Source organism: Eretmochelys imbricata, chromosome 11 (genome assembly GCF_965152235.1).
Source record: "Eretmochelys imbricata isolate rEreImb1 chromosome 11, rEreImb1.hap1, whole genome shotgun sequence".
Taxonomy (NCBI): Eukaryota; Metazoa; Chordata; order Testudines; family Cheloniidae; genus Eretmochelys; species Eretmochelys imbricata.
In genome coordinates this window covers 80,946,669-80,974,557 of record NC_135582.1, presented here as the reverse complement: position 1 = coordinate 80,974,557, position 27,889 = coordinate 80,946,669, and the positions used below count along the sequence as shown (strand labels likewise).

The 27,889-nt window shown below is 50.2% G+C and overlaps 1 protein-coding gene across 1 annotated transcript in view; it reads right to left on the bottom strand.

Moving 5' to 3' along the window:
• Positions 1-2,677: 2,677 nt before the first annotated feature.
• The window catches only part of COL6A1 (collagen type VI alpha 1 chain), a 67,525-nt gene continuing 42,313 nt past the window's right edge, over positions 2,678-27,889 (bottom strand). Inside the window, exons 21-35 of the mRNA XM_077829994.1 lie at positions 23,239-23,301; positions 22,415-22,477; positions 19,576-19,626; positions 19,454-19,489; positions 18,818-18,880; positions 16,030-16,095; positions 13,740-13,775; positions 12,900-12,936; positions 10,966-10,974; positions 9,931-10,064; positions 7,549-7,658; positions 6,579-6,765; positions 5,961-6,135; positions 4,230-4,259; positions 2,678-3,288 (exon numbers count right to left, since the gene is read on the bottom strand). Of these exons, the coding sequence (XP_077686120.1) occupies positions 2,678-3,288; positions 4,230-4,259; positions 5,961-6,135; positions 6,579-6,765; positions 7,549-7,658; positions 9,931-10,064; positions 10,966-10,974; positions 12,900-12,936; positions 13,740-13,775; positions 16,030-16,095; positions 18,818-18,880; positions 19,454-19,489; positions 19,576-19,626; positions 22,415-22,477; positions 23,239-23,301 (1,671 nt within the window). The remainder of the gene's footprint in view (positions 3,289-4,229; positions 4,260-5,960; positions 6,136-6,578; positions 6,766-7,548; positions 7,659-9,930; positions 10,065-10,965; positions 10,975-12,899; positions 12,937-13,739; positions 13,776-16,029; positions 16,096-18,817; positions 18,881-19,453; positions 19,490-19,575; positions 19,627-22,414; positions 22,478-23,238; positions 23,302-27,889) is intronic.

The window sequence follows — 27,889 nt, the reverse complement described above, 5'->3', positions numbered from 1 at the left end:
CGATCCCATGTCTGGAAGTTGAAGCTAGACAAATTCAGACTGGAAATAAGGTGTAAGTTTTTAATAGGGAGAGTAATTAGCCATTGGAACAATTTACCAAGGGTTGTGGTGGATTGTCCAGCACTAACAATTTTAAAATCAAGATTGGATTTTTTATTTTCTACCAGCTCTGCTCTAGGAATTAGTTTGGGGCAGGTCTGTGGCCTGTGCTGTACAGGAGGTCGGACTAGATGGTCACAATGGTCCCTTCTGACCTTAGAGTCTGTGAATCTATGGAAGAGCAGCTGTAGCTGTGGTAGGGGAAGCATCGCATGCCTCAAAATATCACTGTATTGCTGTGGGGCATTGCTTGGAATTTGCTTCAAAATGCTTATGCAAGTGTGGTGCAGGTTGAAGGGGGAGGGCTAACCAGGGAAAGAAGGGAAACTGTTTACAGCTGACTGATTCATGATGAGGGCATGGGAGGAAGTGGGTCATTTTATTTGCTTCTGCGGGAGTGGGGGAATTGGTGGCTTTTAAAACAGGAAAAAAGTCTGAGTCCAGATCTTCACGCCTCTTTGGAAGCATTTGTGTTGTAGCCTCGTCTCTCAAATCTTTCCCACTGTTTCCACAAGGCCCAGGTCACCGCAAGTTGGGCACCGCAAATCAGTGGACTCTTATGACCTTAATCTCTCTGTGCTTCAGCTCCCCCTCCTTAAAACGGGGCTAATACCCACTCAATTCCCAGGTGAGCTAAACTCATTATTCTTTGCGAAGCACTCAGACACTGTAGTGATGAACCCAGGCGGTAATTATCAATTCTGTCGCTGGAGCAGGGTTTGACTAGGCAGCAGGAAATAAGATCTGGGGGCACCCATTGAACAGTGAGAAAATGAACTATTGAACAGCTGCTCACACAATGAGCACTGTCCCTCCTGTGCCCTGAATGAGGCAGGGAGCCCGTGGAAAAGTACTGTGTGACTGGAATCAGGGACTATATCAGAATGCATACATGAAAGGGGGCCGAATTTAAGTTGCATGGATGAACCTTAATTCCAGCATTTCTTCAGTGCTCAACTCTGCAACCTTAATGTTCTTTTAATGTAATATTTGTATGTGCAAGAAATACATTGACCAATAGATCCCTGGGACATGGAACTGGGCACATTTCTGAAATCAGGAAATCCAACAGAGACCATTTTTGTGAGCTATAAACACTGGTTCCCTTCCCTTGTATTCATATGCAACATTCCCATGCAGCTCCGTAGAGACTCACAGATCACCACAGGCTCTTGTGTGATGTACTGGGAGTTAGCCACACTTTCCATGCAGTGGCTCCTTCCACAAGGTATGAAATTGTCAAGCTAAGTCCATCTCCCTGGGTTCCATTTACACACAGACAGCCTGCCAACAGGACTGTGGGAAACCATTTATTTGGACAAACTCTTGACGTGGAGACATTTCAGTAAAACAAGCATAAAATAAAACTAACTGGTAAAATGGATCTTGGTTACAGAGTAAAATAGACTGCAACATTGGCATCATCAATGGCCTTCCTTTTCGAAGCACGACTTCATAGCAAGAGCACCACTGGGAACACTGAATGAAACTTCTCCAAGCCAATCCACGTCTTCAGCGTGGTCTTGGCAATTACTGTGTAAACATATAAGGCAGATATCACCCAGGTGAGGGTAGCACCTTTGTTTGTTACCATATCTGATCCCAAACCCACTGAAGCTAATGGCAATCTTTCCATTGACATCACTGGAGTCTGCATCAGTATATACTACAATGTGCCTTGACAGATTTTCCAAAGGATATTTTGGAACACAACAGATCATAAGATCACAGGTGGGATTTCCAGCTTTGTTACATGGGAATGAGATTAGCTAGCACAGGAGCACTGTTACCTTGTTCCTCCACTGTTTCCCCCTCTGGTTATTCTCCAACTCTTTTTAAGTAAAAAGGTCCAATGGGATTGGATTTATGCCCCGTTGAATCCCATTGATATGGATGGGAGTGCGTGGGGGCCAGCTGTGCTTCATCACCTCCACTACTGCCCTGGGAGAAATGGATATGCTGAACAGAGTCTAACCCATGGCACTGAGAGCCGTTTGCACTTTGGACCCATCTCCGGCACCGAGATGCTGAGGATGGTTTTAAAGCCCATTCGTCCCCCACTGGAGCAGGAGATGTGAAACAAACCTGCCAGCCATGACCATGATCCTACCTCTCTACTGGCCAGAGAGATGTTGGCACTTTAAAGTTTAACCTTAAACACGGCACTGGTGAGGCCCCTGGAGAACAGGGCAAGCAAAGAGCTTTAATTTGAATAAAGAAAACCAAAAATTTGTATGTAAAGTGTGTGATCAATCTTGTAAAACCGGGCAAGTTCTTAGTGGTCTTCGTCTCATCATAATTCACCCCAGGGATCTGTATGTGTTCTGAAGGCTAGTAGCTAGGCTGCCCCTGTGTTTGTCTGCTGTGGGGACTCAGAGGCTGGGGAAGGCAATTCAGACCCAAGGGGAAGAAAAGGGAGCTCCAAGCAGGGGCAGGGGGTTGTGCACAGACAGACTCTGGCACTATGGCTTTATATAGAAAAACAAGTTCATCAAGAATATTGCTAACTTTTTCATTTTTAAGAGACGCAAAGCATACACAGCCTGTCCTCTGGGCTGGGGGAGGTCCTCCCTGCAGCTCAGTCAACAGCGATCTTCCTGGAGACTGTTTGGTAGAAGACGCCTCGTAGCAGGGAGTTGTAGTCAGGCACTCGGAAGAGGTGGCGCTCCCCATAGGCCACATCGTACTCTGTGGTCTTCCCAGTAACAAGGACCTGGAGGTTGGACTCGTGGGCTTGGCTGCCTACCGCCAGCACGTATATCTCAATGTCCTCCCGCTGAGCCTCCTGCACTGCCCTCTCTATGTCACTTCTCGTGATCCCTTGAGAGTTGCCATCTGAGAAGATCAGAACCCTTTTCTTGGCGCCGGCCCGGGAGGACTGCCGGTACAGGTTGGTGACATACCGGAGGGCGGCACTGACATCTGTGGCATCATTCATGAACTCCATGTCATCAATCACGTCGGCGATCACTGTGTAGTTCTGCAGAAACTGTGCCTCTAGTTTCTGCTGGGTCTTGCCGCTGTACTGGACGACGGAGACGCGCACAGAGTCCTCCGAAGGCATGCGCGCTGTCAGGAACCGCTCCGCCTGCCGCTTCACGAACTTCTTGCTGAGCTCAAAGTTCCGGCTCCCCACGCTGGTGGAGCTGTCCACCAAGAGAGTGATGTCAGCTGGCTCTGTGAAGGTGACTGCATCGAGAAAGGTTCTTTGTTATTTGCATGGCTTATCCTCCCTAATTGCTCCCCTTCCCCATCAAGAGTCCAGTGGACTCATTGGTTGTCTCAGGCTTCCTGCTACTGAAGACTCAATGAATTTTGAGTCTTTGCCTCTGTGCTCTTCTATCTATGCTTCCCTGGGTTTCATCTCACACTTTATCTTGCTCTTGTCTATTGGCTTCTCTCGGGTAGATTCTCAGGTCTGTATGTAGCTTGAAAAACCTATAGTCATTTAAACACACTAGGCTGTTTTCCTTGCCCTCCTGCTTCCTTTTTCGTCTAGGAGCGTGAATGCCTTCTGGGGCTCTGATTTGTTTGATCCAGCAGCCTCCATCCTGAGTCTAAGGATTTTTTTACTTACTTTTAGCTTTAGGGTGTTCTGGATTAAACTCCACATTAAAAAAATACCCCTTTCTAAAGTTTGCTAATTTCTGTACCTTTCCCTCCCCAAGAATTCCGACCCTAATTCCGCCGTGGTCATTATTATGCCATGGTTCACGTGTGGCTGCTCTCTGAAGCAACTTCTGGGTGTCACTTAGGACTAAACCAAGAATGGCCAGAGAATAGTCACAGCTCCAGCTGCTCTGAAGGCAACTATTCAGTCTTCTCTAGCACTCACTCCACTGTGTCATTTGTCCAGAGAGTCTGCGGGTAGCCAAATTCCTCCATGATCACTGTTGACCTAGCTGCCTCTTCCTCACCACGGTGTGCTCTCCATCGGGGCCAGCAGTACAGCCCGGCAAGCCTACAGTCATCTTTTGGACTCAGAGACAGATCCTGCTGTGTGGTCCTCTCCACTCAGAAACTGCAACTCAGATTCCCTGGCACCTCCTCGGCACAGTGCTCCGCCCCCACCTCTGTGCCCCCACCTGCCCTCCTTCCTGGGCTGCCTCTCACGAGTCGGAAATACTCACTTGTGCAGTTGTAGTCTGGACATTTCTTCTCTGCAAGAGAAACAAGCAAAACAAACCACCTTAAATCGTTCCCCTCCCTCAGGAAGGGTATTTCTTGTCTAGCCCCCAGGCCGATGGTGTCCTCCTGGCACCCCGGGATTGGAACATTCAGTCGATGCAGGGCACCATCCCCCAGAGCTCCACGCAGTACGCGGCGTTTATAGCCAGATCGGCAGGAGCGGGCTGGGGCTCCCTGCTGCACACCCGCCGCCCGTTAGTCACCGTGGCACAACACAGTGCTATTGCCAGATGCCACAGGATGGCTCTCCCTGATGGTAGTGGCGTCATCAGGGCAGTCGCCCCTCGTTTGATTGCACGGTGCCATGCTGGATTTCACGGGCAGGCCGGACGCGACGCCCAGCACCACTGCCAGGTGCGCCAGTTCTTCTGCTCCCCGAGTGGCGGAGAGTGAACCCCACAGCTGCGGTGCAGCTTGGTGGTCCCTGTGGCTAGGCGGCAGTGACTGATCCTCAGGGACAGGCCAGGAGCCCAGGAAGGACTCAGGGAGGGGCCGGGCTGCGAGCTGAGGCTCCCTCTGTTCCAAGAGGAGGCAGAGTGTGTGTCTAGCTGGGTACGTGCCAGCTGGCAGTGCTAATGAAACAACCCTACCGGAGCTCAGCACTCGAGCGTGGGCATGCCAGAGCAGGTCGGGGAGTGGCGGGGGGGGCCTCGCCTTGAGAAGGGAGCTCTCCACTGGACCTAGAAATGGGTCTCAGGAAGGGCTGGGCTGTCCCAAGGCTCAGCGTGGGTGTGCAGGGCAGCAGGGAGATTATAGAGTTACCCCAAGCCCACAGTCGTGCTAGGGTACCTGGATTGCAGTGCCAATGTCTAGAGTAGGCCAATACCACCCCCCCACCATCAGCAAATGGGCACGGAAGGACCGGAAGGCCCTGGTATTTTTAGTCAGGGATTGGTCCTGCTTTGAGCAGGTGGTGGGACTAGATGACCTCCTGAGGTCCCTTCCAACCCTGATCTTCTCTGAGTCTATGATTTCGACCATGATTTCCAGGAAGACTTTACCACAGCCTCCAGTTTTGTGCCTGTGTTTTTAAACCTGCAATTAACTGTGGGCACATTTGACAGCACTTGGGCGGGTAATTGCTGGATTTAGTGGTGAAATCACATTGCTGTGATTTCTTATTTGTACTGTGATAGCGCTTAGAGCCTGGACTAGCTTGAGGCCCCCCTGTGCTAGATGCTGTGTGAATCTATTAGACAGTCACCCCACGGCACAAAGAGGCAGGTACACAGCTGAATAGTGCTTTCGAATCACAGGGTCTAACTGCAGTGCTACGTCCTGCCAGTGCAGTGTATTGTCAGAGGGCCACTGTCTGCTAAAAAATCCCTTGGCTGGAGAGAGGCTGGCAATTTCGAAACATCTAGAGATTGTTGTTATTGATTTACCCAAAGTCCGAGACATTTCAAAATGGTAGAACCCCTCATTTATCAGACTCCTGAATCACCTCCGTTCCCCTGACTTCAGAACACAGGCTGCTCCCTTTTGGAATAACAGCTGAGAACATGATCAGCTGGGACCTGATCAGGCCGTGACCACCCCTCCCCCATTAGCCCCCCGGCTCCCATTGCGTATTGCCTCCCAGCATCACTTCTGGCTCTCCAGCAACACTGCAGATGGGTAAGCAGCACGTGGACACCATCCCACAGCAAGGCCAGCGGAGGACGGTCACCCACCTCGGCAGATATGTGAGGTGACGTTCTGGAGGAACGTGTCATCCAGCAGCTCAGCGTAGTTGTCCACTGGAATAGACCATCCTGGGTGGTTGGATGTGCCTTGACACGCAATGACACCGAGCTGCTCCGAGTTAGGGGATGCTTGGAAGATGTCACCTATGCCCAGGGAAACAACCTACGGGGCAAGCACAGATTCGTTACTGGTGTTTAACGGGTTGGTTGTCACTCTGTCTCTCTGTATTACGGTGATGCCCAGGTGCCTTCAGTCAGGCTCCGGCTCCCACTGGGCCAGGTGTGGCATGCACTGTATGAACATGAAGAGTTTTCTAATGAAGATGACTGGCAGCCAGGCAGGGAAGAGGGGTGTGATCCCAGCACACACATCACATACACACTAGTAGACGGAATTAATCGATAAGTGCTCATCAGTTGCACTGACACGAACTCTCGCTGTCTTGGTGGTTTGAGCTAGCGCGCTGTGGCACCAGGAGTGTGGGCGTCAGCTGCACCCGCGTCTGCCTAGATGGTCACTACTGCTCAGAGCAAGGCTGCCCTCTTCCTCTAGGGACCCTCCCTTCTTGGGAAGCACCAGCTAGCCTCAGGCCCAGGCTTGCCTACCTGGGTGTTGATTTCACAGAGCGAGGAGAGCGGGGTGAGGTCCCGCAGCGTGTCAGACCGCCCGTCTGTGATGACGATGGCCACCTTGTTGTCGGAGGCAAACCGCGACAGCAGTTTCTCCTTGGTGAACTGAAGGGCCTCCCCAGTGTAGGTGCCACCCGCTATCCAGTTCAGATTCTTCACGGCCCTGCAAACAAGCGGCAAAGGGAGGTCAGAGCTAACAGGCCCTGGTCCTAGACGATCCTCTCCCCCTAGACTTCAGAAGTCAGATGAGTTCACAGCTGGGAATGAGCTGCTTTTGGGGCTGATGTGCTGGCATTACAAGACAAGAGGGGTTTGCTAGGCTGCTCTATATTTCATGGCTAAATCACCAGCGAAAGCAAAGACTTCTGCTCCCAGGTGGAAAGGACTGTTAATCTTAATCTGGGAGAGCAAGTAGGGGGTTTGGCCTTCACTGGCACAACTTCTTGCATCCGCACCACGGAGAGGGCTTTATAGCCCTGTGTAGTCCGTACATGCCAGCCAAGGGTATAATCTCTTGTAAATGGCTCATGATATGACGAAGAGCCAAGCACTTGTGGAGATGGACACGGCTCAGAGCTGTCACTGCAGGATGGGGTTGATTGGGTGTGTTGTCAGGCCAAGCTAAGGAGAAATACAGTCGCTAGGGACTGTGGAAATAGCATGCCACCCACCTCTGACCACCACCCCCTGCCTTTTGTCTCAGCCCATGGGGACAGGCCCTCCAACGCCCCGCTACTGACTCTGGGTGCGTCTCCACAGGGCGGGGAGGGCTGTGACACACCTACAGGTAAAATGCAATTAGTGTGGTGCTGCTTATTCCAGCAGCAGAACTCAGCGATGCAGGACCCGGGCGGTGCTACGTGCAGGACCGTAACTGCTCGGTCTGGCCCTGGCGCTGGTCTCTGAGCGGCTGGCCGAAGCCCAGCTCTCAGGCCTATCGACTTACTCCTTCAAGGCTCCGATGTTGTCAATGTTGGCATCGCCCATAGCCACCAGCTCCTGGGTGTTGTCATGGCTGTACTGCACGACACCCACTCGGGAATCCCCCGGTTCAAACTGTTGAGCAATGGTGAGACATGAATGGAAGCTGTGACCAAGGTAGGAATTTTCTGTCATATATTTAAGAGTTATCTGCATGATTCTGTACCTATCACCTGGGACCAGGGAAGCCGCTTGTCCGATATTAAACTGGATAGTCCTCTTCTCGTCGGGCGTGTCCCCCATCCAGTACTGGGACAAAATAGGACATGATTCTGTCCGGTATTGGACGGGGGCACCGCTTCACCCCCTCTGGCTCTTAAAAATCCCCCCCGGTCCTTGCAGGGTGAGCATATACACACTGACACACCACTGGACGGGGGCAGGCCCACGCTGTTCCTGGAAGGCCCTGAATGTCCGGTTTTCCAGGGACACGTGAGTGGCCCCCCCTACCTTGGCATCCATTGTGGGGGAAAGAATTCGTGTTCTCCGTAGGCCACGGGAGATCAGCCTAGGGACTTGAGACACAGAGACAGTAGGACTCCCAAGGACTGACGATTAACTCCTCGCTGCAGACGCAGCTGAACGTGGGAACACAGCCCAGCTGGGTCCAGAGAACAAAGAAGTGTAGAGCTGAGCTCTCAGGGTACATAGCAAAGAAAAACTCACGGCTGGCCTGTGCCAGCTGATTTGGGCCTGAGGGGCTTAGGCTGCGGGTTTCACTGCTATGTAGACTTCCTGGATTGGGCTGGAGCCTGAGCTCTGGGACCCTCCCACCTTGCAGGGTCCTAGAGCCTGGGCTCCAGCCGAGCCTGTAAGTCTACCCCGCAGTGACACAGCCCTGCAGCCCGAGCCCCACAAGCCTGAGCTGGTTGGCAGAGGCCAGCTGTGGGTGTCCGAGAGACACTGGCCTCACCTGGAACTGACAGACAACAAGACAGAGAAAGGAAACCAAGATGGTTCCTACAGCAGCATGGGTCAAGGGAGCGCTGGCGTTAGTCAGTACAGATGATGTCTAACCTTTGCTTCTCTCTGCTAAGCGAAGGGTTCTGTAGCCAGGTGCCCAATAGATGGTGACCTGGTTTGGAGACGGCTGCCGAGTGTCACTGCAAATATACGCTGGGAGCCCTGTACCCAAAGGAGGCGGGAAACAAGCCTCTGGTAGGACTCTGGCATGGCTGGACTCACTGCAAGGAGCCATGGAGAGCGACAGGGATTGCTGGCACCCGAAGGCCCAGCTTCAGAGCTGTGGAGGCCAGGGCCTGCTCCATGGAACTGTGTGGGTCCTTAGGGCCTGGCACACTAAACAGGTCACTGCCAAGGGACAGGTTACAGGCTGGTGCATTGACCAGACCCGGTGGATCTGTGACAAACGTCGTCAACCACATGTTAGCGAGAGGGTAATGCACCATGGGGCCCAGAGGCAGCTCAGAAAGACCCGGCTGGGGACCCATTTTGTGCCTCCAGTGCCTAGGGATGCTGTGGCTCCGGCCTGCTCAGGAAGCCCCTACACATCATCACTGACCCACAATGAGTGGAGGGAGGGCCCCACTCCCAGGCCCATCCCCTGCTGCTGGGGAGGAGAGGGCTCGCCGTTACAAGTCCAGGTCTATACTCAGCAATGGGATCTCCCCTCCTCTCCTTCTTCATTTTGTTCCAGCTGGACGTGGCGTAGGAACAGATGGAGGCGGCCAGGAAGGGCGTTAAACCACCTTTGTGCTTCCCTGAATCTTAGCCTGGCCCCGGCATAACTTAGAGCAGCGTTGGACGGTGTTTTTGCGTCCGCTTGGCTGCCACAAACTCCTAGAGGCCACGGTGGCGGCTGAGAGTGGCCTCAGCACAGCAGCCCCCTTCCCACACTCCTCTCCCAGGCACTGCCCCCGCACTTCCCAGGACATCTACATGCGGCTTAGGAGCTTAACGGCAGCAACCCATGTTTGAACCTCTCGGCCACAAGTGCATTAGCTAGGGAGCTTTGTAGACTCAAAGGGAGCTGGAACGGATCTCCCCGTTCATCCAATCCAGCCACCCAGAGAGCGTTCCTCAGAACAAGTCCCCTAAGAATTGGCTATTCTGAGGCAAGGGAGACAAGCCCATGGCAAAGAGTTCTGGAGAGTGCAGGATTGGTATGTTGTATTAGGAGTTTCGGCTGCCGCTGCTCTGCTCAGCTGGGAAGGAGCCCCCTGTAGTTACATGTGATTTACCAGCTGAGCCTTATGTTGTCAGCATACAAGTGAGGAGCGTTTGCCTGGTGTGTGAGTCTGCACCAGGTGGGGTGGCTCAGTCCCTCCATTCTGCATGGGAGGGAGATTTGTACGTGCACACAGTACACGTCCCCTTGAAAACTCACCTTCACAAGCTCATCTTTGTTCAGCCTGTCAATGACTTTAATGATGAAGTCCTTGGCAATCTGGAAGTTCTGCAGGCCGATACTCTCCGAGCTGTCCAACACGAAAAGCACATCGATGGGGCCGCATTTACACTCTGCAGCAAAGCACAGACCCAGAGGGATGTGTGTTAGACAGTCTGGCTGCTTTGACACAGCATCGTGCAGCTTGCACGAGCCCGTGGAGTGACAGCCGGTGTCAGTCCATAGTGACGTGCTCGCTTTGCCAACAGAGAAGATGTAGCCCAAAAGCAAGCAGCAAAATCACCACACGTAGGATTGGAGATTTAGTTAGCTAGTTATTCCTTTTGATTTCCCCATGGCCTCTCCTGACCTTTAAATGTTCTACCCAGCTTATTAGACACACAGGCAACATTTCAAAGAGCCCAAACTGCACTAACCAGGTCCCTTACAATTCTCATTTCTTCCAGCTAGCTCTCCTCTAGGGCCCGGTCTCAGCTACAGATTCACTGGGCCATCTGGGTTTGGTGGGGAAGCTCCACCATTGGAAAACAATTTTCCTCAGCCACCCCCTGCTTCCCCCTCCCGCCTTTGGGTTCCTAAACCACTCCATCAAGACACTGTAAAGGGAAGCGAAATGGCAACTCCCTCATCCCAGGGTGGGGAGAGGAGGGGAGGGGAGGATGCGGCAGATCTGGATTTACATGTGCAGAATTGCTGTCTCTTTCAGTAGAGAAATGGTGGGAAAAGGTCTCCCAGAGCATTGCTGGCCATGGGTCATCTGGACAGTTATCTTCTAGAGATACAGCACAGATGCATGCTGGCCTCCTTATTGCGAGTGCCGGAGGCCCTCAAGCTTTCCCTGCTACAATTCCTGCCTGGTTCTGAGGCTGTGTTATCTGAGCTCTTTCGGCACGATCAGACTGAATTGCCTGGCTAGTTACTGTGGCTTCAAGTACTGGGGCAGGAAGGAGGTGGGATGGAAAGGAGCAAAAGAACCAGGAAACATTCCCAAAGAGTTTGTAAAGTGACACTCACCGCAGCAAGCTGGAAGAAAGGGAGAGAGGGAGAAAGTTAAAGCAGAGTGTACTGAATGTTCTTCCCCACAATAACTCAGGCAGTACAACTGCAAGAGCTGCCATGAAATATTACAGCATGAGTGATGGACACAAGGACATAGCAAAATTATAATGTCTCCATTCAATGCTTCCCTCACATCTGGTGCATTTCAAAACATCTCCTAGGTTCAGAACGTGCACGTTCCGCAGCAGGCCTAAGCACCAGCTAGGCAAGAGAGGTTTTAATGAAAAGATTGACGAGCCTCAGGGAATGTGTGTGGAGAATAAATTACTACCAGATGATACCAAAACAGAATCTTTCAGGGAGTACGCAAACACATGTCTGCAATTCAGTGGACTGGCCAATCATTTTCTAAACAGAAGAGGAGGTTTTAGAATAGACTGTGTACAAGGAATCCTGCTTATTTGTGCTGAATACGGGCTGGGAAATGTTAGTTCAAATTTAAAAAAAACAAACCCATGCTGTCACCATGCACTGAAAACTTTCCCAAACACTGTAGATAGCGTCTCTTATCACATTCTGCAGGTTTGGATGCATTAGGTATTAGAAAGTTTGAAACAATTTACTTGGCCAAGTTCCTTTCTTAGGTACAGTGATTTATTACTTTTAAAAATATAAATAAAGGATAAACCCAGAAAGATGAAGCAATTGTCAGTCAGGGTGCAGACTGCAAACTCAGCTCCCCAAACACTGTGAATCCCTTGCTGGCCAGGGTAACTGAGCACTACATGGAAGGCAAACAACATCATACTCTCTGGTAGTCACAGTAAGAAACGTTAAATCCCTTTTTTAATGAAAAATATTAAGGGCTTGATTTTCAAAGTCAGAGGCATTCAAAAATACATGCACAGATGTGCACATAATTTGTATGTGCAGTTACCAGGAGCACGCGCAAATCCAGTGTTTGCATGTGCAATTCAGGTAGTTGCATGTGTCTCACTGGCCACCACCAAATACCTGATTTGCACATGCAGTTGCAAAAATGGTATGTGTAAATTGCACATGCCTTTGCACACAAGGCATTACAAATCAAGCCCTGGCAGTCTGGGTGGCACAGGGGTTGCCTTACGGAGGGCAGTATACAAGTGTGAGCACCTGCATTTTCAGATGCTCTCCCAGCCGCAGAGAGGGTTAGACCGTGGCTGAGTTGCCAGACCCTCTGGCATGTTGGACAGGAATGGTTGCCTGCTGCTCCATCTCTGCCCCTTCTGCAGTGACTAGTCCCACGGTTCATTGTGGGTGACAAGTGGCAGAAGCTGGTATCACCATGGGCGACTCCTTGACAAAGTAGCGATGCCGAGATTTTCCACCCGTGCCATTTCACTCCACCCAGCTAAGTGGAGGACGAGGGTCTGAAAGCAGGGCCCTCACGCCCCAATGCTGTCAGGGGACTGGCTGGCACACCAGGATGGCTGACCTGCCACCCTGGGGTCGTTCTCCGTCTGCTTTGGGCACAGGAGCGGGTCTGAGCGGAAATGCGCCAAATAATGGGCTTTGGGCTCTACTCTGGCAGCACGTGGGCACTGCAGGGTCCACCCAGAGGCAGGCGCGCTGGCCCCAGGCTCCCTTCAACCCCAGGGGGACAGAGCTGTGCTCTGCCGTGCACTGGGGTGGCCAGCATGGCCTCACGATGCAGCATAGCTGCCGCGGCTCAGGAGCTGGGCACGCGCCACGCTTCCCTGGGCTTTGCTCAGGTTTTCACTTCAGGCAAGAATCTGTTTAAGACGTTTCCCTCTTTTCACGGGGGTTTTCCTGCAGCAACACTGGCCGTCATGTGGGCTTGTCTGGCAGGTCACTACCCAGGGGCCAGTCCCAGATCAAGGCCTTGCAGGTGGCTAGCTGGCTTGGCAGGCTGCCTGCCTTCCCAGACCGACCAGGAGCGGGATACTCACAGCACATTTTCATGATGATGTCTAAAATTTCACATTCCTGAAAAGAAAGGAAAAGAAACGCTGAAGGGCCAGGTGCAGACTGACTCCCGCCCTCCTTGCCAGGAGCGACTGCTGCCCTGTGTGAGCGTCACAGACGGCTGCACCTGCAGCCTGGGCATCTGCTAGACAGCCGAAAGGGGAATGAGCTGCAGGGGGCATTTCTGAGTCCACAGCAGGTGATCGTCACCGCTCTGGAGAAAATCGATAAGATCCGTTGCACAGGCCAATGGCAGAGACTATGTGGCCGTTTCCATCTTGCTTTATCACTGCAGCAATGGATCTTACACCCTGGACACGTCTGGCCACTCCCTCCCCTCTCTGGCAGTGAGTGGAGCAGAAGTAGTGTCCCAATCGCAGCATATGCGACAAGCTCATTAGTGTACCAAGAAGTCATTAATCTCTGTGAAATCACAGTCAAAGGCTGCCAGTTCTATTACAGTGGGCACGTTTCATGGAACCCACATTGATGCTAAGGGGTGAGGTATATGCTTGTTGTGCCCTCCTCAGTGGGAGGAAACCCAGGCCCTTACAGCTGCTGCGTCCCAACAAAACACAGGGCTTCAGACTGGTGGAAAAAACCGATTGGAATTACTGGGAGGGCATGCGGGGAGGAAGACACAACTGGGTTTGGCCTCCTTCTGGATAAGCCCTGGAGTTTACACAGCCCTACTGGGGACTTGCCCTGCACATGCTGCTGTCTAAGAACCTTCTAAAGGAACATGGTTCCCCTCAAGCCATAGCACAGGGCAGCTGAAAGACAGAGAAGGAAAGCAAGCAGTGCACACAATCGGTGTCACTCACATCTGGTCCTGTAGGCCCCGGGGGTCCGGGAGGTCCCTGTCAAACCAAGCATTGAAAAGACGGGTAAGAGAGGAGCCAGAGCTTTCTGCAGTTCTCTCCGGACTATCTGCTGTTAAACAACACAGAGCAGAGTCTGGAAAAGCAGCGTCGCTCCCAGGAATCAGCTGCTGGAGCTGAGCTCTGAGCAGGTCCATCTGCCTGTCTGAGCAGGCCCATGGAGCCAAGCCACAAGGTAAATCATCAGAAGCACTTTCCCAAACCACTCCAGCTGTGTAATGAGGAGCCATTTGCTGTGGCAGCTCCCAGCTTCTGTGCACCAGCCTTATCCACGTTCGCCAGACGAGGCCAGAAATGCACTGCTAAAAAGAGTGGAGTTTCTGCGGTGGGAGTGAACGTCCCCTCCATCTCTGTCAGAGCCATGGCACCCTCCTCCCTCTCCCCCTGACATCAGAGCCAGTGGCCAGCTAGGACTGGGCATGCTTCCAGGTCTGGTGCTACCACTCTGCCAGTGGCCGGAGCTTGACCACTGAGCAGCAGCAGCCCCTCCCGCTGCCTCGGGGCAGGTCACTGGCTAGCCTTCTCTGCCCAAGGATTGGGCTCCTTTGGGATCCCCAATGTGAATTAGCTCTCCAGCTGTACAAACACAGTAGAGACAAGGCTGTGCAGGAAACTCCTGGAGACCAGCCCCAGGCGGGGGTACAGTGCTGACCTCCCCTAGCCACCTCGTGGGCCGCGATGGAAGAACCTGGGCTCCGCTCAGGACCTTGCCGCAAGAAGACATTCGGGGCCACCTCTGGGCCCCATGGATGCCGGGGCATCGTGGGCGCAGGGGCTGCAAACACCAGCATTCAGCTTTGGGAGTTTTGCTCATTTTCCCAGGAGGGCAGGGCAAGTGAGGAGTTGGGCCCTTGGCTCTCATCACCCTCCCACAGGCTGTATTTATCAGCTGGGCTCAGATGCCCTAGTGAAGGCATGTTCTGCATTATAGCATTGGCTAATTCAGGCAAGGGTCTATATCCCATCTTCACTGGCCTCCATCTGAATTCTCCTCTTCAGTAGAGAATCTGCTTACCCAGGGGAAAAGGAGACATTTATTTTACGCATCAGAGTCAGTGTGAGGTTGCCATAGGCACATGGAAAACTGAACTGGATGTGTTTGGGTATGTGTGGTATAACAGTGGCCCCGCTGTGATCCGTCGGTGCAGCAACATGGTAGAATTCATGCACAACGTACAGTTAGCGCTGGGTGGAATTTTCCACTGGGATGGTTTTCTCTGAGGGAGTTTTCCACTGGGATGGTTTTCTCTGAGGGAAACTACTCAAAATGTAGTTTCTGCTTCACTGAAATGTTCTATGAGAAAATTTCAACTTTGCCAAAACCCACTGTTTTTCTGTTGCAAGTAACGTAACAAACTATTTGGCTTCTGATAGGTTCAACCCAAAACCCCAAGTTTTCAACACAAACTCATTTTGCTGACCTGACCCAAAGCATTCCATTTTGAGTCCGTTCAACATTAAACTACATTCCTTATTGTGGTGTATGCCTCCTGGGAGTTGTATTTCAAGCCCCTATTCTCTCCTATGGGTGGGGCTCGCAGGCGGACATCTCTTATGAGACAATGCAGACTCTCCACTGACCAAACTGTGTGGTATATCACTGGAGTTGCAAGACTGTGGGTGCATCCCGGGAGCTGCAGTACAACCAGGGGAATGGCCCATAGGGGATAATGGAGGCATCAGGCTCCCAAATGACAACTCCCATGAGGCAATGCGCAAAAATGGTGAAACGTGGTTTAACGTTGCACCGAAGTGTTTCTAGTCAGTTTGCAAACTGAAATAAAATGTTTCTATTCTGGGAATGTCTCAATGATTCGTTTTGATCGACAATGCTGGAAAGAAATGTTTAGACAGTTCTGAATCAAAATTTTTCGGAATAGTGTGTTTTGTGAAAATTTTTGATATTTCAATATTTCGTCACAATTTGGGATGCAAACAATTGTGGAAATACTGGAATTTCCTGTGGGACCGACATTCAAAATTTCGCTAAGTGCCGCTTCGAATGTCTGTTATAGAGTTCATAGAGCTCTGTCACTGCTCAGGGCTTCAGGCGCTCACAACCGGGTTCAAAACTGGACACAACAATCTCTGTCAAACTGGCCTGCAGTTCACCACAAGCAGGTCAGAAGAGCAGATCAGAAAGCTCCCAGTGGCCCTAGCTCCTCGGTGCTCTGCCCCCTCCAGTCTGCTGTGCTTTTCAATACAAACTCTTTCACAGAGCTGGGTTACTTACCGGGGGGCCTTCTGGGCCTCGGTGACCCTTGGCCCCTTTAACGCCTTTGGGACCAGGGTTGGGATTCTGGAAGAAAAGAACGTGCCATTACTGAGGGACGAGACTGCAGTGGCATTGTCAGCTCTGCTGGGTTACCGGGATCGTTCGTGGGACTTCGGGAGCTATGACTGACTTTGGCCCCACACATCACCCACCCTGGTAGCGTTTTATAGAGCACTTTCCACTTGCAGACACGCAGCATTATTATCTTGATTAAATGATATGTGATTTCTGTTGCCAACTAAGAATACACCAAAACAAGGACTTTTGAAAGACCACTGCAAAAGCCCCAAGTCTGGATAGTGTTTTTAAAACCAATGGCCAAATCATGGCTGGTGGAGCCCATTTCCAAAGAAGGCCAGCGTATTACCTCCAGGATGCCCTCCTACTGGCACTGGTGAGCACTCACACGAGTAGATTTATAGCACGTGGGCGACGCAAGTTGTGCCCTGTCAGTTATTATTGTGCTGCTATAAACTGTGGAATAGACTAACACCAACATGGCAAAGTTCAAGTTATACCAACAGGAGCATGAACTAATTAGGGCCAGTGTCTATATCTCCTGGTGCCACAAGTAATCCTTGTGTGAGTAGCCCCAATGAAGACAGTGAGGTAAATTGAATGAGCAAGGGGTGCAGGATTGGCTCCTCAGCTTTCCCCGCATAACCTCTGACTACACTAGATCAACCAAACTGCTGAAGTCAGATTTGCAAAAGCACATTCCCCCAGATCAGTCTGACTGACAGCAGCTGCCCCAATCCTCACCAACGTTTAGCCCAGTGCAATTTGAAATTGATTCATGAGAGATGAGGTTGATAACCAAACTAAACCGTAGCACCGAAGGCCCATGGCAGTAGGATTAAAGCTACTTGATAACTTCCACAGTGAAAAACAAGTCATGAGAGGGCAGATCCATGGGAGACACCAGTCCTGACTGTACAATGTCTCCTAGTAAATCTGGCATGTCCGATGTGGCCAGCAGGCCAGATGGAAGTGTGTGTGTATTTTGAAATGATTTGCACATGTCCTCTGGGCCTTGGAGGGGTGCCTCTTAAACACGAAAGCTCATGCTCAAATAAATTGGTTAGTTTCTAAGGTGCCACAAGTACTCCTTTTCTTTTTGCATAGAAATAGTGGCCACAGCCAGGGTGAAGGCTCTGCTCTGTCAGCCTGGGCATTTTCTTTCTGGCCAGGCTGCTTTCTGAAGCTTGTCCTTAGAGATGGAAAACAGGCCCCATGGGGGAAAAGCAAATGAATCTGAAGCATGATCTGCTTTCTCTGTCCTGCCCATGGCGGGGAGTGAAGGGACCCTTGGGAGAGGGGCTGCCTGGCTGTTGCTGAGCTCCTGGGCTGAGCACCCTGCCGGCACCAGCCGGGGTTAGTGCTTTCGCCTCCAGCGTTTCTCATCTCTGGCTCGGGGAAAGCGCCCCTGATTGTGCTGACTGGGCGTGTGGACCTTGTCACAAACCAACCTTCTCACTGGCTTCTGAACCCATAAACATCCCTGCAGTGTCCAGCTTGCTCCTGGTGGGCTGAATTTCAGTCTCTGCTGGGGCTGCTGATAGTTAGTCTAGCAGCCCAAGGGATAGCTACCTTCAGCTCCTCACATTGACCCCTGGCTCTCAACCTTTCCAGACGACTGTACCCCTTTCAGGAGTCTGATTTGTCCTGTGTACCACCTGGTTTCATGTCACTTAAAAACTACCAGCTTACAAAATCAGACATAAAAATACGAAAGTGTCACAGTGCGCTATTACTGAACAATTGCCGACTTTCTCATTTTTGCCATATAATTATAAAATAAATCGTTGGAATATAAATACTGTACTTACATGTCAGTGTATAGAGTATGTAGAGCAGTATAAACAAGTCATTGCATAAAATCTGAGTTTGTGCCGAATTCACTAGTGCTTTTCATGTTGCCTGTTGTAAAACTAGGCGAATCTCCAGATGAGCTGATGTACCCCCTGGAAGACCTCTGTGTATCCCCTGGGGTACATGTACTCCTGCTTGGGAACCACGGGCGTATTCATGTTGATGGCGCATCAACAAACACAATGGGCCACGCAAGAAGCTTATCTCCACCTGATGAACTTTCCTGCGGATGTTCTAGCTAGGATATGGGTAATGGCTTTGCTATGAATGGCTGGGCAGGCAGCGGCTGCAGCTTACGAGGTGTTCGTACTGCTTCACGGTTCTTCACTCACAAGTGCGTGGAAAAGTTCCCCTTGCACAGGGGTGCCTGAGGACTTAGACCGCACGGCGATGTTCCCAGCCGCTGCCCAGCAGAGAGAGCAGGAGTCCCAAAGTCTGTCAGCTACCTGCTTCTCCCGGGCCTCAGGGCACTCGGGGTATGGCTAGCCGAGCCTGTCCTCCATTCATACTTATGGTCAGGGACTTCGTCATTGGCATCAGCTCCAGAGCCCCTTGTTATCTGTCCTTTGCTCTGGGGCAGCGAACTAAAGAGGAACGCCGGACACCAGGGCTCCAGGCTACATTCACAGTGTTGCTCTTATGGAAAACAAATCAAACAGATCTGGAGCTATGACCTCCCTGCCATCCTCCCCCATAACACTTTAACAGGGTAGTACCACCTGGGCAAACTGCACTCCGCAGACTGGGGAGCTTTACAGCACTGCAGCAGGCTGCACCAATAATTTAGAACAGGAGCAAGGCCTCTGGATTCCCCCGCCGGGGGGAACGATTCAGCTTTAAAAAGAAAGTGATACCAGCCTCCTTCTGCACTCACATCATCCCCAGGGTCTCCTGCTTCTCCTTCATCGCCCTTGGGACCAGGATAGCCTCTAGTGCCCTGAAAAACGACACCAATAACACTGCGAATTAAAAGCCAGGCATTAGAGTAACAAGCGTCCTCCCTCGCCTACAGCAAGCGTGAGAACAAGCTGCCAGAGCAGACATCCCTGAGGAATCACAGCTGGTCTTTATTTCTTGATGCTGAGTTACAATAAAAGTGTGTTGTCGAGACAGAGACCTTCTTTCTTGGCATAAGTTACCATACAGCCCATACTGAGGTAACCTTGTAACACATGCCAGCGATTCCATCAGCTTTTGCAACCCCCCTCCCCAAGTTATTACGAGTTGCCCCAGAAAGGGAAACCCATACAAAGCCTGTCTATAGCTAAAGATGCCCACACAGCACAGGTACGGGGGTAGCAGGGGACATCCCAACCTTTTGGAAACAAGGCCTTCGGGATGAGCAGGGCTGGCCAGCCAGCGCTGGGAAGGCCATTTCAGAGCACGGTCAGCCAACGGGCTCTGGAGCAAAGTGGCCAGCGGTGAACAATGCGAGGGGCCATCACCAGGATGTACTGTTCAGGTAGTTTTGTATTATGTAGCCCTGTAGGAGAGACGGAGGCAGACTTACATTCGCACCAGGGTTTCCTCTGTCGCCTGGATAGCCCTGAGGGGGAAGGGAAGACAGCGTGTTAAATCAGAGGAATAGAAATACTGTTAAATTATTGCGTAAAAATTTTCTATGTAACTTACTGGGAAGCCCGGGAAACCATCTGTGCCATTTCCTGGAATGCCGTCCGCTCCCTAGTGGGAAGAGCAAAAATAAGTGAGGTGTCAAAGCCAAACCAGTTAGTTCACTTATCTGCATGTCCCACTTTCCCTAGCAGGCAGCCATTCCCCCACAGCATGGTGTTCACACATTCTCCTGCTATTCAACAGAGCCCATAACTTCTCACTGGGATGGGACACTTGCAGGTCAGAACCCTACCACATTCCTCCGGGCCTTCTCTAGAGGCACAGTCGTGATGAATAAAGTGAAAGTCCTCAATGATGGGCCAACTATCAATACGTCCTGCTGGTTTCTCCCCTGTACCAATTGTCATTAGGCATATGAATCACAAGCTTTAGTAGCCACTTCTAAGTGGAAGCTCTTAAATCTTGTCCACAACTACAATGAACCCATTACAATCACCATGTGAACAGCCTGTGCTTTGTAAAAGGGCGTGACATGGAAATCAGAGCTTTACTAGACCCTCAAAGTGGTAATGAAATATAAAGATGATATGCGGCAAGAGACAGGATCAATATAGAGATAGAAAGAGTTTTTCCAGGTTGCATATCATTAAAGATGCTCTTTATCTTCTTGAGATGACTACCCAAAAATGCTTAATGTGTCATTAAGATCAGAAAAGTGACTGTGACATGATGGCATCTCCTTGCTGAAAAGATCTGCTCATTTTCCTATCTGCAGTGAGTTTGGACTCCAGTTGGTTCCTATTTGCAATGCAGAGCTGTGAGAAGCCGTGCTGGATTCTCCTGGGGTGCAGCATCTGTAATGGAATTGTTAGCTACGTCTCCCTCTCTTGTTAGTGGGACTGCAGCTTGACTGTCAAACTCCAGCCTGATTTCACAGTGCTGACGGAAGAAACGAAAACACCTTTCTACCTGTACATTGAGTGTGTGTGATCTGGAGCTACAGAGAATAGGCACGGATGCCCCCAATGCTATTTTTATAGGGCCATTGTTTAGGAGCCACCACAATTCATATTCAGTCAAGTTAAATATAATTTTTCCTGCCTCATCTCTCCTGGGGCAGAAACCTGCCCCCACATTCACACACCTACTCAGTGCTATAGCCCCATCCGCAAACGCGGAGGGAGCTGGTCCTTTTTAAAGCTGCTGAGCGTAGCAGAGAGGCTGGGGGTGGGGTTACTGCTCTAACTCCCTCTCCACCTCCAATCGTCATCTGTCTCTTCAGGATCTCAAGCCGCATGAGTGCCTGCTCTTTATTCCTGAAGTAAAAGGGAGAGCGGCAGCGGGGGCCGGCAGGTGGGAAAGGGACAAAGATCTCCTTTTCCTCCACTGGAGTTTCACTGTGATGGGGACATTTCAGAGATCAGGCATAAGGGATCTGGCCATTGGAAAGAGGGTGCAGCCAAGACACTAATACACATGCGTTATATATACACACCCCAATAGATGAACGAGCAGCTTTAACAGAAGACTGATATTTTAGACCTCTGGGTCCTCTACTGAAGTGTGTATTGAAGGCACGACTCCTCCAGCCTGCAGAGCTGGAGGACGTAGTGAAAGGACTCTTTTCAAAGGGCTGGCGAGTGACAGTATGATAGACCTACAATTAATCCCACTTCCACCGGAAAATGTGTAGGCCAGACGGGCTGTTTTTTCTCCTCTGGATTGGATGAGTCTTGTTACCGCAATGAACCTCCATTGCAGTGCAGTGACTTGTGCCATAGAAATCCTTTAGGGAACTCCAGCTGAAGGCTGCAAGCTAGTAGTGTGCTGTTGCCCACACAATAAGTAACAGGCATGCTGGTTTCAGTTCTATGTACATCAGAGAAGTGAGACGGGAAAAGTTCAGAAGAGAAGCAATCAGAGAAGCAAGGAGAGTTTTGTGGCTGAGCTACTGACAGGAAAAGCTGCCTGTCTCTGGGACCAGGGGCTGAGCTTGTAATGGCTCACTTCTTCTCTATAGAAACTAAACCCACAGAAGCAAACCCAAACGATAACACGGGTTTATAGCATTCCACTGACACAATATTCTGAACTTCTCTGTGGAGAGCAACGGATTCAGCTCCAACCATTCGCAGGACAATGAATGAATTCACAATACAAAATGAATATGAAGCAGCGGGGGTGGGGGGATGAAAACACAAAGCAGGCAAGAATGGGAGACCCATGTGGAGATCCTCAGCTGGCGGGAATCAGTGTAACACCACTGACATGGATGGAGCACACCAGCTGGGGAGCCGGTCCAGTATGCTAAGTGCGTTTGGTACCAAGGGACACAAATTGCAGAGTGTGACTTGAGAGTAATGGGTTCCAGGCTGGTCTCTGTCAGGGCCTGAATGTATCTGAAGAACAAAGTAAACCCAGGTGTGTACACTGGCCCGCTAGAGTCTCTCTGCCCACCCCGCTGGCAGATGTTATGCTTTGATTCCTCTCCCCCAGCATCCTGACATACCATGCAGCACAGCTGGAGGCCAAACTCTAGAATGGGCTTCACCTGCCGGTTGAGTCTACCATTCTGCGGCTCTACTCCATGGGCCAGATCCCCAGCGGGTGTAACTCAGACGTAGCACCGTTGGCATGAATAGGCCAGATCCCCAGCGGGTGTAACTCAGCATATCTCCAGCTAAGTCAATGGAACGATGCTGATTTTCACCAGCTGAAGATCAGCCCTGTGTATGTGCATCGTGCGTGGGACCACAGGGGAGTATCCAGTGGGGACTCCTGCACAGCACTCAGCAGTCCTGCTGGGGAAGCCAAGGAGGGGGCGGGGGGGGGGTTCCTCTTGTCCAGTTGTAAGCCACTTTTCATATGTTATATTCCACTGTGAAATACCACTCACCCTTTCACCCATCACGCCAGGGTCTCCAGGCAATCCGGTGGGTCCAGGGGGTCCTTTGAGGCCCTGAAGGGAGAGGGCGAAATGGTCAAGCATATTGTAAAGGACATGAATGCACAGCAAATGATCCTTTCAAAGGCAAACCAGCTGCTTTCATTTTCCTGTGACATTTTGATCCCTCACTTCCTACCTTAGAAGAACCCTGATGCGCTGAAGGATACAAATGGGAACATTGCAATATTCCAAGTGGAGTTGTTTATTTGTGGACAGCACATGGCGTAAACTGTGCACCTTTGCCATTGTTTCAATTCCCCCTTTTCCTCAGGGCAGTGGCGCAGGCCTGTCAGATGATCCATTCCGGAGTAGGCCCAGACAAAGCCCACAAGGTGCACTGTAGAAATGATCCAACCCGGGCTTGTCAGGTTAGACTAGTGTTCTAAGAGGGCCCCTCCTGTACATTCTGTAATGTTGTTGTTGCAGAAATCAAAGAGTGTAGACAGGCTGCTGTTAATAAGAATCACCTACTGAGTAGCTATACTGTCTACCAGCTCTGCTCAGAAAACTGACCCCAGAGATCTGTGGGTCCACACTGAAGAAGAAGCGTTTAAAATGCTACCATCCCATCATGGACGTGAATTACTGTGTGTCTTGGAAAACCAGCTTCTCTGTTCCTGTTTATAAGGGCTCCACGTGGTTTTCCAAGATCCATAAGGCTAGGCACCCTGTCCATTGGGATGCAGAAGAGAGAGCCTTTTTTGATCACCGCCCTCTGGTTTATCTATCACACAGCCATGCCTTCCTTCAAGACAATGATAAAGAACACTAACCTCAGGTCCCAAGGGTCCTTCGTCTCCTCTGTACCCCTTGGGTCCAATCGGACCAACTTCCCCCTGTGAAAGTAAAAAGAGAACTGAAGGTTTCATTTCTTCCCTGTCTCGCTGGTTACGCTCCTCTGGAGGCACTGCCCAGAGGAACGCATAGCCGTCTCCCATGCTTTGTGTGCCTGGCTTGTGCAGAAATGTGATTCCCCCTATCCTGCTATGGGGCTGGACCCTGGTCACCACATCACAAACCTCACCTTGGATTCTGAGCATCCAGCAAGACAGCAATGCGAGTACTGCACAGTCACAGATGCGGTGGCTGGCGGCCCAGATTCTGCCAGGTGACTCATTCCCAAACTTCACCCTTGCAGGCCTCACGGTGCTTCAATTCACGTCCAAATTTAGCTCACCAGGGCGGGGAAATATTTCTTCATTTCATGACCCACAGGGTGAGGGCTGGTGCCTGATGAACCCATTACACATTAATGGGTCATGCCCAGCTGAGTCACAGTTTACAGTGAGGTTTCCATTTATAAATACAGGCAGTCAGACTGGATGACCACAATGGTCCCTTCAGGTCTTGGGATCTCTGAATCTAGCAATCTATAACACATATTACTCCTGTCAGGAACAAGCTTATATCACTATTTATACATGGAACCTTAATATAAACTGTGGCCTCTAATTCCTTTCTGCTGGCAGCAAAAGCCATTCTTCCATGCAGGCTTTGGTAACGTACATAATACACATTATTATGTGTTGTGTCTCTTAGACTCACAGATCTTAAGGTCAGAAGGGACCATTACGATCATCTAGTTTGACCTCCGGCACATCACAGGCCAAAGAACCTCACCCACCCACTCCTGTAACCCAGACCCCGAACCTCTGGAGGAGTTACTGAAGTCCTCAAATCAAGATTTAAGGTCTTTAAGTTACAGAGAATTCACCATTTATACTTGTTTAAACCTACAAGTGACCCCATGCTGCAGAGGAAGGCGAACCCCACACCCTACCAGGTCTCTGTCAATCTGACCTGGGGGGAAATTCCTTCCCAACCCCAAATATGGCCATCCGTTAGACCCTGAGCGTGTGGGCAAGACCCACCAGCCAGACACTTGGGAACGAATTCTCTGTAGTAACTCAAGAGTGTCCCATCACCGACCACTGGAGATATTTGCTACTAGCAGTCGCAGATCAGCTACATGCCACTGTAGACAGTCTCATCATAACGTCCCCTACGTCAGCTTATCAAGTCCAGTCTTTTTTTTGCCCCCACTGTCAGGTTTTTTGCCCCCACTTCTCCCCTTTGGAGGCTGTTTCACAGCTTCACTCCTCTCGTGGTTAGAAACCTTCACCTAATTTCAAGCCTAAATTGCTGATGCCCAGTTTATAGCCATTTGCTTTTGCCCGGCTGCACAAGCCTGTCCTTTCCTCTCTGCAGCTGGGCAGCCACATCCTTGCCCAACAACCTGCAGCAGCTTGCATCGCCGGGCACTGCCGCAGCCAAGAGCTTCGTTGCAGCAGACCAGTGCTGCCCCAAGGACGCAGTAAGGTAAAAGCCGGGATGAGGAATGGAGTCTCTAAGTCTGTAGATAATATGTTGTGATCACAGCTTTGTTCCCATCTCACCGCTAGGAGAGTCGCCTTTCAAAGGCCTACATTTTCAATTGATCTCACCGTTATGTCCTGTTCTAGGGAGCGTGATGAATGCGGCATCCCATGTGAATGCTTTAACCATCAAGGTATAAGCTATTCTGTGAGGTGGGCTTGTCAGTCTCCCCTACTGGAACTGTTCCACTTTATATTCTCCATAGCCAGGTAGCCTGATGGGGAGCCCGGGAGTTCCACGGCTCAGGGCTTCCCATGCACCCAGAACCGCGCCAGCCTGTCAGGTTAGGTGACAGGAACCTGGAAGGCCTGCAGCCATTGGCTTGTGGCTTGTCAGCAGCCCAGGCTCTAGATACCATCTGGCCCTGGTGACTTATTACTGTTTGGTTTATCAATTTGTTCTAAAACCTCCGCTAATGACACCTCAATCTGGGACAGTTCCTCAGATCTGTCACCTAAAAAGAATAGCTCAGGTGTGGGAATCTCCCTCACATCCCCTGCACTGAAGACTGATACAAATGTAACCCACCCAGCATCCTGTTCCCTGGCACGCTCTGAGGTTGTTCAAGCTGGGATAAGTCTGCGCTGGGGCTTATTACACAACACTGGGATACTGGGCCTGAGGCTCCTCCATGTGCCCTGCATTGTGTGTCAGTGTGTGTCACCTCAGACCAGACCCGCTCAGACAAATCATCAGCAACAAGGCGTTATTCTGTAAGGAAACCGAACAGGATTCCAGTCCAGCAGCCTTCTGCCAGCTTGCCTGACTCGGGCTCCCAGCTGAAACGTCCTACTGGGAGGGCAGAGGGTGCATCTTGGCAGGAGCCAGGACGTTCTCCCAACGTGCCACAGTTTGTCGTCTGCAACTTGCTGCTCCCACTGCTGCTGCTGAAGCACGCTGCACTTGGGATACACCAAGAATTCATTTAGTTTCTTCGCAACGGCCTTATCTTCCTGGAGTGCTGCTTGAGCACCTCTATTGGCCAGCGGCACCACTGATTGTTTGGCTGGCTTCCTGCTTCTCATGTACTTACAGTTTTTCAAAAAATTTTTTGGTTTTTGAGTCTTTTACTAGTTGCTCTTCAACTTCTTTGTTGGCCTGCCTAATTGTACTTTTACAAAAAGAAAAGGAGGACTTGTGGCACCTTAGAGACTAACAAATTTATTTGAGCATAAGCTTTCGTGAACTACAGCCCACTTCATTCTCTGATCACTCAGTGACAGACTTAAAGATGGCAATTTTGCAACAGAAAAACTTCAAAACAGACTCCAGCGAGAAGCTGCTGAACTTGAATTAATATGCAAACTAGATACCATTAACTTGGGTTTGAACAGAGACTGGGAGTGGCTGGGTCATTACACATATTGAATCTATTTCCCCATGTTAAGTATCCTCACACCTTCGTGTCAACTGTCTGAAATGGGTCATCTTGATTATCACTTCAAAAGGTTTTTTTCCCCCTGCTGATAATAGCGCCTCTTAATTAATTAGCCTCTTACAGTTGGTATGGGTTCTTCCACCTTTTCATGTTCTCTGTATGTATAAATATCTTCTTACTATATGTTCCATTCTATGCATCTGATGAAGTGGGCTGTAGCCCATGAAAGCTTATGCTCAAATGAATTTGTTAGTCTCTAAGGTGCCACAAGTCCTCCTGTTCTTTTTGCTGATACAGACTAACACGGCTGCTACTGTGAAACCTGTACTTTTACAGTTGACTTGCCAAAGTTTATGTTCCTTTCTATTTTCCTCAGAACAATTTGAATTCCAATTTTTAAAGGATGGCTTTTTGCTTCTAACCACCTCTTTTACTCTGTTGTTTAGTCATGGTGGCATTTTTTTGGTCCTCTTACCCTTTTTTTAAATTTGGGGTGCGCATTTAATTTGAGCTTTTATTATGGTGTTTTTAAAAAGTTTCCATGCAGCTTGCAGGCATTTCACTCTTGTGACTGGTCCTTTTCATTTCACTAGCTTCCTCATTTCTGTGTAGTTCCCCTTTTTGAAGTTAAATGCCACTGTGGTGGGTTTCTTTGGTAGCCCCCCCTCCGCTCAAGGATGTTAAATTTAATTACATTATGGTCGCTGTTACTGAGTGATTCAGCTATATTCACCTCTTGGACCAGATCCTGTGCTCCACTTAGGACTAGATCAAGAATTGCCTCTCCCCTTGTGGCTTCCAGGACTTGCTGCTCCAAGAAGCTGTCATTAATAGTGTATAGAAATTTTATCTCTGCATCCCGTCCTGAGTTGAAATGGGGTTAGTTGAAAACCCCCCAAGGGACCAGTCTGTGATGCAATCACTCCTGGATCCCACCAATTATCTGAGGCATGTCTTACTAAGACCTTCTCTTCCACATGAAAATTACGCAGTTGCGTATGACTATTTGTGGCCACTTGATCACAAAGTTCCTTACAAATGTCCCTACTGATATCAGGCTTTAGCACGTCCTGACGAGACCTTAAAGGATGTCTCGTGAGCAACATGGCTGGTGTCTGATTTGCAGTAGTATGGACTGCATTCCTAACATAGTAGCAAAGTTAAATCCTCTAATCAAACTGTCACACAATGGATAGGAATAGTGTTGGTCCATACAGGGCACCAACTCTTTGAATAAGGACAAGAAGTTCATATTCCCTGAAATGGCCCTTACCCACAATAATGCAGCTTTGCCTATAAAATCAGTTCCGATATATCTGAATAAATCTTTCTGCTAGTTCACTTGTGGAAGGATGGAACACAGCTGATATGACATGTTTGATAGCCTTTCTTTTGACAAATAGTTGGGTCTCTTCAGATATGAATTGGGTCCCATTGTCAGTTACAATCTGTTCCGGAACTCCCTTCCGAGAAACGCGTGTCTGCATGCTCTCGGCATCTGCGCTGAACTAGTTGAATTCATACAGAATGCTTCAATCCATTTAGAAGGAACATCTACTGCAATCATGTACATCTGTCCCATAGATGGCCTGGAGTAATTTGCGTTGTACTGTGTCATTTGTTCAATTTGTGCCCTATAGAACATATTGACTGTCTCTGGTTCCATTCGG